The sequence below is a fragment of the Emys orbicularis genome, chromosome 13 (assembly GCF_028017835.1).
Source record: "Emys orbicularis isolate rEmyOrb1 chromosome 13, rEmyOrb1.hap1, whole genome shotgun sequence".
Lineage (NCBI taxonomy): Eukaryota > Metazoa > Chordata > Testudines > Emydidae > Emys > Emys orbicularis.
Genome location: NC_088695.1, coordinates 12575215 through 12587245, shown reverse-complemented (window position 1 = coordinate 12587245; position 12031 = coordinate 12575215). Strand labels below are relative to the sequence as shown.

General features: G+C 42.2%; 1 protein-coding gene across 1 annotated transcript; it reads right to left on the bottom strand.

The window, feature by feature from the left end:
* Positions 1–1848: 1848 nt before the first annotated feature.
* Positions 1849–2784, bottom strand: LOC135888447 (olfactory receptor 10A4-like). The gene has a single exon (XM_065416257.1). It carries the CDS (start codon positions 2782–2784, stop codon positions 1849–1851), a length of 936 nt encoding a protein of 311 aa, XP_065272329.1.
* Between the last annotated feature and the right edge of the window lie 9247 nt (positions 2785–12031).

Here is a 12031-nt window from a genome sequence, read left to right as displayed (position 1 = left end):
TTTAGTCAATACATTTTTGTGAATGTTTCGGTTTCAACCAATCTGAATTTTCCAGTGAAAGAAACTTTCATCAAAAAAGTCCTGACTAGCTTTAGCCTATACTTATCTATCAATCTTGAATTGTATGTAAGGGCTGCATGAGATGATGTAAAGTTTACAAACATGTGTATCCCCATTCACATAATGTCAACAAGATTACTTGCATGAATTAAGTTACTCATGGACACCAGTTTTGTAGGCTCAGGTCATGAAAGATAACTACTTGAAGCTCCGTCAAATGTGTCAGACCAGATATTTAACTGCTTGATGAAGCTTTAAAATGACCAAGGATGAGAATATTAAAGTTACTGCACATGCCAGGCAGGCTCTCTCAGCCTCTTCTTTTGACACAGCCAGAATTATAAAGAATAATATTTTTTTCTAGAGCTAACAGGGAAAATTTCTCAGTAAAATGAATGAGAGGGTTTTACCTTTTTCTGGATCAAAGACACAATGGGAGCAAGGCCTATTAGTCCAAAATTCCAGTAAGACATATTCTTCTGCCCTACACACTCTGGCCTCCTCCTGGCTTTTACATCTTTTGGAAAACACTTGGATGCCTTTAGAAGAACTTTCCATCAGTCTTTCCCCACTTGACTATATACTTGTAGCCAGTCATCTCTAGCTGAGTGACAGAACAGAGAGAGTCAGTTACATTGTTGCTCATACATTTTCCGAAGGGCATTGTTAGCAATGTTAGAAACTGACTCGGGATGCTACCAGGGGAGTTGGTCTCATCAGCTGCATCTGAGCAGCATCAGAAATAGTTCTAGGAACTGTACATTTACCCTGGACGAATTCAGAAATGAGTGGAACCTTCTCACTGCTCCACAACCAGCACTGACCCCGATGCCCCAATCACTGCACTGTGGGTGTGAAATTCTAAGGTTCAAATGTTGCATAGGTTGCATGTGGTGGTTCTTAATAGTTGTACATGATTGGAAATCTCCTATCTGTCTGTGGTTGAGCAGTGGTGTTGGTCAATTCAAGGTCATTGCAGGGCAGATAACACACTGTTCACACTGGCCTGGAGATTTTATGGTCCTGATCCAACAAGACACTCAAATATATGCCGAACCTTTAGCATGCGAATAGTCCCATTGACTTCAGTGAGACTAAACACATGCTTAATGTAGGCACGTTTAAAATCTGTGATGAATTGGGGGCTATATTTGTTCTTTCTTTCTTTGTTTTCTTTCATCCGAAAGAATTATCAAATGGATTGAAAGCACATGGTCTGCTCTTCTTGTAGGGAAAAAAAACATCAGGAGATCCTAATTTCACAATTGTCCTTTACCTTTGTGTTGAGAGAAGATGAAACTTTCTATTCAGCGCTCCTCAGCATTTGGAGATAGTTCTCAAAATCGAGGAAGCTAAGCTTCCTCGAGGAACGTTCAACCTCTGGAGGTCTGGGGGGCAGTTTCTCCACCCAAATCCTCTCACCAAACTACCTTTTCCTTTATTCAGGGAGTATGTCTCTTTAAATCCCCCTCAGTCTTTTGATCTCCCTCCCTTCATTGGGGGAGGGATTCAGTCATGGGGAAACTGGTCTGGCAGGCCCACCACAGGTGGAGGAAGGATATCACAGTTAATTGTGCTTGGTGTTTGCTGAGGAGCTTTTAACTGGGCTGTCATCCATCTTCCTGCGTTGTTTCCTGACCACCCAACTATTGAATTAACCCAATATACGAATACAAAAACACCTTTACAATGTTCAGACAAACATTCAGATCATATGGTATTTTCATGAATTACTACAGGCAACTCCGAATCCACCACAAGAATACATTTTTAATTTTTTCACACGTTTCAAATAAATATTATTCTGGCCATCACCCTTCTCAAGGCTTTCTTCACCTCTTTATTCCTCAGGCTGTAGATCAAAGGGTTCAACATTGGGCACACCACTGTGTAGAACAGGGAAAGCAGTTTGTCAGTGTCACGTGAATAGCTAGATTTGGGCCTCAGATATGTCATGATGGCGGTTCCATAAAATAAAGTGACCACAATGAGGTGGGAGGAGCAGGTGGAGAAAGTTTTGCTCCTGCCTGCAGCTGATGGTATCTTGAAGATAGTGTAGAGGATACGGACATAGGACACAAGGATGAGTAGGAAGGGGACCATGATGAAGATGACAGCGATGGTGTAAACAGCTACTTCATTCCTGTAAGTATCTGCACAGGCCAACTTCAGCAGTGGGGGCAGGTCACAGAAGAAGTGGTTGATCCTATTGGGCCCACAGTAGGGCAGAGTGAATATGAAAATTGTCTGTCCCAATGCCACCAGCACCCCAATGAGCCAGGACACAGCTGAGAGCTGGAGACACACACCCCTGTTCATCATGGCCATATAGTGCAGAGGGTGACATATGGCCACATAACGGTCATATGCCATGGCGGCCAGTAGGCAACACTCTGTGATCCCCAGGAGGGAAAAGAAATACATCTGTGTGGCACAGCCCAGGAATGAGATGCTCTTGTCCTCGGAGAGGAAGTTCTCCAGCATCTTGGGGATGGTGGACGAGGTGTAACCGATTTCCAGAAAGGACAAATTCCGGAGGAAGAAATACATGGGGGAGCATAGGGCAGGGTCCACCACTGTGATCGTGATGATGACAATGTTGCCCATCAAGGTGATGAGGTACAAAACCAGCACTAAGAAGAAAAGGGAGACCCGCACCTCCAAAAATTCAGAGAAAGACATGAAGAGGAACTTTGTCACAACTGTGTGGTTCTCATTAGCCATGTCGCCCTGTTGTTTTCCAACTGCAGAGATAATAAAATCATTCACTGGTTTAGCTGGGAGAATCCTGCAATATATAAATGTATGATACATGACAAACATTTTCAATAGTGGCCACTGATTCTGGGTGCTCCCATTTTTGGACGCCCAATGTAAGACCCCCAGTAGTTGATGTTCAGTGGGACTAAGAACCCCCAGCTCCTATTGACTGGAGTTAGAACTCTACAAGAAACAGCTGGGCTGGGAAGAGGAAGAAGACCTCCCTCATAGCTCTCAGCCCAGTGGTTAGGGTGCTCACCTGGGACATGGGACACACCTGGTTATTTATTTAACCAGATTCAACAGCTGTAACAGCTTCAACAGGGGAAATTGAGGGATCTCCACATCAGGATAGCCCATAGCCCAGGGGTGAAGGCACTCATCTGAGAGGCAGCAGATCCCTATTCAAAATCCCTTCTCCTCCTGAGCCGGAGGGGTAACTTGAACCAGGGATCTTCCCAGTGCAATTTGTAATGAAAGAGGGGCCAGGGTTCAAGAAATTAGGGGCTGGGGCTCAAGCAATTTTTTAACATTCATAACCAGTGCAGCAAGCCCAGAGGTACTGGGGCTTTGAACTGCCAAGCCTAGAGGTGCCAGGGCTCAGCACAAATTAGGCACTGGGTCTCCTGCATCTGTGGTGAGTACCCTAACTATTGGGCTAACAGTTATGAGCAAGGCCCTCCTCCTGCAAAACTGGGGTAGGCCCCTGACTGCAAGAGAGGGCTCACAGCTGAGACTCCCAAGCAGACATAGGTGCCTCCCTGCAGCCTGGACGTAAGTGCCGAACTCTGTGAGGGGTGGGGCTTAGGGACACACCCCTCTCCTTGGCATCTCCCATTGTCTAGCTTAGGCCAGCAGCAGTGCTTTTGTGAATCCCATTCTTAGGGGCCTACCTCTCTCTATTCATTGCATAGGGAGCCTGGGCACCAAACCCAGGCTTTTGGAATCCCAGTGATTAGGTGCCTAAGGCCTTCTGCAAATCGAGTCCAAGGTGCCCCAAATTGGGCACCCAAAACCTTAAGGCACTTAAAATCAGTGGCTAGTTTTGAGAATGTCAGCCTGGATCGCCCTGTCCTTTAACATGAGGGGAGCATTCCTCTGTCTAATATAGTTGCTAGCAGGTGACAAGAGGATTTTTTCAGGCATAGAACTAGCTTAAATTCAACGGGAATTGGGTACATAAGATCCTTAGGTTCCTTTGAAAATCTATACATTATAATTCTCTAGTATTATTCCTTAAACTAATACAATGTCATGGAGAGAGGAATAACACTCAGGGAGGCTGATGCCCCACTCTCATATACCATGAGCAGTCATTCACCCAATGCAAGGTAAGTGCAAAATGACTCTATCCCAGTATTACCCATTCATTCCACTGGCTGGAGTGTTTTCACACCCGGTCGGTACTCACATTGCCCACATTTAATTTAAAAAAAAAACAAAAACATGTAAATGACAGCACAAAGGTGCAAGGCAGTGGAGCCATCGGACCAAGGTAAAGAAATGCAGTGATGTGCCTGGGTAAAAATCAATAATGTAGGGAAAAACAATTACATTAAAAAAAAATATTCTAAGATAATCATTTTTTAAAATTTACTAGTAGCTGAGAGATTAGCATGTTTGATAACTCTGAAGAAAGCATGCCTTGATGGCTATGAGTATTTAAGTTATTTTATGTCTCTGTTGAGACAGGTTCGTTTGTGCATTGAATCTTTGCAACCTAAAAGAAGAGACAATAAAATTATTTGGGATTTGCGGGGGGGGGAGGGGTATTTTTCTAACCGAGGTAGAGAATGTACAGCTGAGTTTTCAATGGTGCTAACGTTTTGGTGGAAAGCATCTGTTTCGGAAAATAGAAACCACAAACCAGAAAATTTTTGGCCGAAAACATTTCAGTTTTTAGCCAAAAATGTTTCAGTTTTCAGCCAAAATGTTTCAGTTGCCCAACGTTTAAAAAAATCTGTTTTCTTGTTTTCAGGAGGGTTTGGGTAGGAAAAAAAGTAAAAAATTGCAACCAAATTTTTTAACAGAAACAAAAATATTTGCCTTCGTCATCAAATTTCTCTTCATAAAAACCCAAACCAAACCATTTTCTCATCAGTTCTGCTCTGAACAATTTTGACCCGATTCTGTTCTCACATTATCTAAATCATGAAGGCATTAGCTGATATCAGTGTGCCAGATTCTGATCTCAGAAACACCTTTGATGTCAATAAGACAAATTCTGATCACACTTACTCCAGTGTTCCTCCAAGCTAACGCCACAGAAATAAATGGAATTGATCTAGTCAAATTACAATGGTGTAAAATTGGTGTAAGTGAGGGTAGAATCACACCTTTGGGTTTTCAAAGGAGCCTGTGGGAGTAATTCATCTAACTCGCGTTGAATGACAATGATATTTAGGGGCTTTGACTAGAACTGGGGAAATAATTTTTTGGTTTGGCCAAGACAAATTGGTTATTTTGCTCTCAATCTCTCCTACTGAGGTTGTTCTGCTTTGCATAAAAAATTATTGGGCCAAAGACATTGGGCCAAAGAGAGAGAATGACTCTATAGTCTGGTGATCAAGGCACCCATCTGAATCAGTCATAGAGAAAATCTACATCTCCTGCCTCCTGGGTGATTGCCTTAATCACTTTTATTGAATCATTCTGGGAATGGTGTGTGGATTTGAGCAGGTGGTGAAAGAGCGATGTGTGCTGAGGTGAAGGGCTATATGTGTTTGGGTTTATTGTGTGTGCTGGTTGTTGTGTGGGTGGTTATGAAGTACTTTGGTACATGGGCTAAGTAATCCACCATCTATCCAATCTCCCTCATACAACCAATGAAATTGTTGCATGCAAATTATCTGGAGAGTAAGGGTGGTGATTGGTTGAGTTACCTCTAATATCACAATGACCTACGATTCTTGGCATGGCATAGATCCATGGCTTGTTGTTGCACAGGGTGTAATTTGTAAAGTCAAAATGTCTGAGAACTTAAAAATTGGACCGTAACAGATCATGAATCCTACTGATGATTGAATCTGGTGACATTCTGAACAGAAGGAGTTCTCAACCATGCTCGTAGCTATTTTGATTCTATAAAACTTCATTTCAGTTGACCCAAACCAAATGTTTTGGGCATTTTGCATTTTGATCCACAGGGGGGAAAAAAACAATTGTTTCATTTTGTTCCAATTTGGAATGAAAAAAAAAAAAGTCAGACTTCCCCGTGGAAAGGAAATAGCCAGTTTTGACCAGCTTTACATATTATCACTATACATTGACCAGTAAAGAGATTTTAAAATATAGTCTGAACTAAAATTGCAAAAATAAATCAATAAAATAAACAAAAAATTAAAAAAATATTGAGGGTCAAGTCTCCTATAAAATAATGATGAAACAGCAAATTACACTCAAATGGGAAGACAGCAGATTGTGGAAATGGCCAGAGTATTGCATCTGGAATTTTCAAAATGGCCTATGGGAGGTGCCCAACTCACATTCAAAGACATTTGGGTGCCTATCCCATTTGGTCCCATTTACAAAGGGCTAGGCTGATCCTACGCCCATGGATATCAATGAGAGTTAGTCACCAGACCTGCTTAGGTGCTTTAGAAAATCTCAGTAGGTGTCTATGTGCATCTTTAGGTACCTAAATACCTGTGATGAGCTGGCCTTTAGGCATTTTTGAAAATTTTACCTTTAGTTTCTCGGTGCCTCAGTTTCCCATCTGTGAAATGGGGTTAAGAGCAATTCCCTACCTCACAGAATGTTGTGACAATGAATATGTTAAAGGGCTTGTCTTCACTGCAACAGTTAGCTTGAGTTAGTGCACTCAGGTTACTCCACTCAAACTAGCCTAGCCGGCTTTGGATTGCAATGTACACGTACCCTCACTGGAGCTAGTCTAGCTCGAGTGAGGGTATGTCTACACTGCAGTCTGAGGTGTGACTGAAGGGTGGGTTGACCCATCCGCACTAGCACAGCTAAAAACAGCAATATTGATGTGGTTGCACGGGCTTCAGTGCAGGCTGTACAAGCAGTCTGGGAACCCTGGAATATACTTTAGCTAGCTCAAGCTGCTGCATCTACACTGCTATTTATTTATTTTTAAAACTTTTTATAAAGGCAAAGTTACAATAAAATGTTAACATACTACCGCATACATGGCATAGTATTATTCAGGGTCAGTAATACATTATGGATTACTTTTATTCAAAGAACTTGGATGAAGACTCTGGCTTGCTGACTGAGGAGCCCTCTGCGTACACTAAAAAGGGAGACCAAAATTCTAACTATCTATCCGCTCATTGCCACTTCTCTTGTGTATGTGAAAGCGTTTCCATTACAAGGACAGTTGATATTGTGGGGGACATGAAGGTAAGTGGGCACAGAGCCTGTTCCTTCATGCCCTGGCTGAGGCCAATATAGGGTGCTAAAAAGGGGGTTCTTCTCCCCTGTCCTTCAGATGAGTCCAAGCACCAATCGAGCCCTTTTAATTTTGCATCAAGATGCATCAATTTTGGAATTGTTTTGCATCATTCAAAGGGAACTGTTAACTTTCACCTGAACAAAACTGCAAACATCACTAAAGCTAGAATCAGAGACCCATAGGGTTAGACAGGACCACAAAAGTCATCTGGTCCAACCCCCTGTCAAGATGCAGGATTTATTGTGTCTAAACCATCCAAGACAGATGGCTATTCAGCCTCCTTTCGAAAACTCCAGTGAAGGAGCTTCCATAACCTCCCTAGGCAGTCTATTCCATTGTCCAACTGTTCTTACAGTTAGGAAGTTTTTCCTGAGATTTAATCTAAATCTGCTGTGCTGTAGTTTGAACCCATTGCCTCTTGTCCTGCCCTTTGTGTCAAGAGAGAACAACTTTTCTCCATCTTTTTTATGGCAGCCTTTCAAGTATTTGAAGACCACTATCATGTGCCCCCTTAATCTCCTCTTTTCCAAACTAAACATACCCAGTTCCTTCTGTCTTTGCTCATATGGCTTGCATTCCATCCCTTTGATCATCTTTGTTGCTCGCCTCTGGATCCTTTCCAATTTCTGTACATCCTTTCTATCCAGCGGTGACCAAAACTGGACACAGTACTCCAGCTGAGGCCTAACCAGCGCCGAGTAGAGCAGTACTATCACCTCCCGTGACTTGGATGCTATGCCTCTGTTAATGCAACCCAAAGTTGCCTTTGATTTTTTTTTTTTGCAATAGTATCGCATTTTTGACTCAGATCGGGGTTGTGATCCACCACAACTCCAAGATCCTTCTCAGCAGTGCTGCTGCCAAGCCATTTATCCGCCATTGTGCCCAAAATTTTCCACTTAAGGTGTGGTCTACTCTTAAAAGTTAGGTTGACATAGCTACGGTGCTCAGGGGTGTGAATTTTTCACACATCTGAGTGCCATAGTTAAACTGGCCTAATCCCCGGTGTAGACCCAGCTAGGTCGGTGGAAGAATGCTTCCATTAACCTAGCGACTGTTGCTCGGGGAGGTGGTGTTCCTACAACAATGGAAAAAACCCTTCCATGACTGTAAGATGAATCTACAATACACTAAAGGGTTATGACAGCATAGCTTTGGAGGCACAGCTCTGCTGTTACGATACCTGTAGTGTAGACAGGGCCTAAGTGTTATTTTGAAGCAATATTGCATTTAAAATTAACAATATTTAGCAAAATAAACAAATCCATTTCCGTAGACCCTTTTTTTTTATTTTGTAGGAGGGAGGGATTGTAGAAAAAAAACAAAAAATGCCCAAAATCAAAAACATCATTTTGCAACTATATCCATTCATCACTCCTAGATTTGGGGGATGGAGGGGGAAACAACAAAAACCAAACAGAAAAAGAAAAGAAAATCTGAAGCTTTGGCAGGCTTTCCCCAACACCAAACCATCACTACTGTGTCATAATGAGATGAGACAATCTTGAATATCAAGCTCTTTGAGTTTTGTGAATTTTTTTCTGATTGAAAAATTAAAAAAATGGAAAACTTTTCACGTTGAACATTTTTCTCTTTCCACCCTTCCACCCCATTTTTATCATTTTTCCTCTCATGCTCCTCTTTTCTACTTGCCCCATTTTGCCAGTTACAAAAGGGGAAAGGGACTTATAATTGGAGAGAAACATTCCATTTCAAAATCTGATGTTTTTGTTTTTCAGATTTAAGTTTTTGTCTTTGAAAAAATGGAAAATTTCTAAGAAAACCAGCATATGTCAGGTAGGGAAGAATCAGTCTCATAGTAACTAGTTAATGTAGATTCAAGGAAACTGCTGTCAAAAGACAGCGGCATGGGAAGGAACTCCAATGATTGCAGGAGTCTTCTGTATTCTAGCTGTATCCCAAAGTTGAATTGCTCTCCTGTCTTGGCTACTGGGAACTGCAAGTGAAGGAGACAGACAGTCTTGTTTCCTTGAATAAATCAATATTTGGGCCAGATTCTTCTCCCCTTGAAATCAAATTTCCCATTGACTTAAATGGAAGCAGTTTCCTACTGTTTCTTTTTTAGAAAATATGTTTTAAAAATAAAGTATCCTAAGCTTGATTCTAATCTTACTTTCATGGGAGCAGAGAGACAAGGTGAGTGAGGTAATATCTTGTATTGGACCCACTTCTGTTGGTGAGATAGACAAGTTTTTGAGGTTACACAGAGCTCTTCTTCAGGTCTGGGAACCTTACTGAGGCCTGATCTACACTACAGAGCTAGGTCGATGTAAGGCAGCTCACATTGACCTAACTCTGCAAGCGTCTACACTAAAATATAGCTCCAACCGATGTAACTCGCCCACTCACTGACTACGCGAGAGGCGTAGTGCTTAGGTCGATGTAGTTAGGTCAATGCAGTGTCCGTGTAGACACTGTGTTGCTTATATCGACTGTTGCTGCCTTTCAGAAGTAGTCCCACAATGCCCCACACTGACAGTTAAATCGCTGCAAGCACTCCCGGTGAGGATGCTCCCCGCCGACACATAGAACATAGTGTGGACATGCAAAAGTGATTTAATTACTGCGGTGGCTGTACATTGATATAACTTAGGTCGACTTAATTTTCTAATGTAGACATGACCTCAGAGTGTCACTGCTAAACAGAAGATGGAACAGATTGTTTAGCATAAGTAATTAACACATATTTCAAGGGACCTTTCAAGGTGAGTTGCCCGTTAACACCCCTCCAATCATAGAGAGGAAAGGAGGGGGGAAGCAACTGTGGGGGAGGGTTGTTAGTGGGTTATAGATTGTTGTAATAAGCCATAAATCCAGTGTCTCTCTTCAGTCCATGATTTTTATTTTCTAGCAAAGTTATGAAGTTAAGCTCCCAGGCTCGTCTTTGCATGTGTTGTGCAGGTTTCCTTTGAGGATGAGGACTGAGAAGTCAGATATAGAGTGATCGTTTTGTGAAAAGTGTTCACCCACAGGTGATGTGGTGTTTTTCCTAGGGTTTTTCATCTGTAGACCTCAATGCAATTTAAATAGAGTGATGAGTAACATGATCTCCATTCTCAGATGGTGAAATTGGCCCAAAAAGAGTTAGAATCACTAGCTCAATATCACACCAACAAGTGAATGACGTGAGAATATATCTTGAGAATCCTGTCTCCCATTGCCACACCTCATTACCTGTGGGTGAACACTTTTCACAAAATGATCACTCTGTGTCTGACCTATCAGTTCTCATCCTCAAAGGAAACCTGCACAACATTTTCAAAAGACGAGTATGGAGCTTAAATTCATTACCCTGCTAGACAATAAAAATTATGGACTGAACAGAGACACTGGATTTATGGCTTATTACAACAATCTGTAAGCCACTAACCCCCTCTTTTTGTCCCACGACTGCAGAGGTGATAACGGGCCACTCTACCTTGAATGGTACCTTATAATATGTACAAAGAACAGGAGCACTTGTGGTACCTTAGAGACTAACAAATTTATTAGAGCATAAGCTTTCGTGGGCTACAGCCCACTTCTTCGGATGAGCCCACGAAAGCTTATGCTCTAATAAATTTGTTAGTCTCTAAGGTGCCACAAGTACTCCTGTTCTTTTTGTGGATACAGACTAACACGGCTGCTACTCTGAAACTTATAATATGTGTTAACTACTTATGCTAAACAATCTGTTGCACCTTGTATTTAGCTATGACACTCTGAGTAAGTTTTCTAGACCTGAAGAAGAGCTCTGTGTGGCTCAAAAGCTTGTCTCTCTCACCAACAGAAGTTGGTCAAATAAAATATATTACTTCACCTACCTTGTGTCTCTAAAATCTTGGGACCAACATGGCTACAAGAACATTTCATGGGAGCAGGTGGTCAGATGCCATGGTGAGGAGAGGAGAAAAGAAAAAGAAGAAATCAGGAGTATTTCCACGGAACGCAGTCAAATTAGTCTGGTGTAAACACAGTGTACTCACACTCTGGCCCAAATCCCCAGCTGGGGTTAATCAGAGAAGCTCCACTGATATCAATGGGCCAGATCTGTAGGTGGTGTGAAATGGCATAGCTCCATTGAAGATTTACACCCACTGATATTCTGCCTCCCTTTGCCATTAGTAGGGTCTCTTTGGCATGAATTGTCATTTCATCCTAACTCTTTGAAAACATCTCACCCAGCCTTCTCTGTACATTAAGAACAAAACTCATCTGGTTCTCTTTGTGGGTACCTCTCTGGAACCCAGAATCATCCAGCCTCCTCTGCATAAACTGCAGCAACTAATTAGGTATGAGGGTTACCAAATTATATTGCTACAATCGGACACCCAAGGGACTTAATTGCAAAGGGCTCAATCATGCACTCCTAACTCAAGCAGAACTCCTCTTTATGTGCATGGAGGAGACAAACTTTTGCCTAGTGCTTTTCATCCATAGACCTCAATGCAATTTAGGTAGAGAGATGAGAAACATGATCTCCATTTCACAGATGGTGAAATTAGGCCAAACAGAGTTGAAATCACTAGCTCAAGCAAGTGAGCCAGTGAATGATGTGGGAATAGATCCCAACGGGCCTGATTCCCATTGCCAGGCCTTGTGCATCGCATCGTGCTACTTTCACCTTCCAAAGACTCGCTCACAATATTTGCGGGTGGTTCTGGGGCCACTTTGCCCAGTTTGTTAACATTCACCTACCAGACCAGAACAGAGCAAGTGACTCCACGGTCAGTGTCAGAGCACTGGAAGATGATCGCCTGGCTGGAGGTCTCAAGTGCATGAATAAGGACTATT

Coding starts and splice junctions, on each gene's coding strand:
- LOC135888447 (XM_065416257.1), bottom strand. CDS start 2,784: ATGGCTAATGAGAACCACACAGTTGTGACAAAGTTCCTCTTCATGTCT.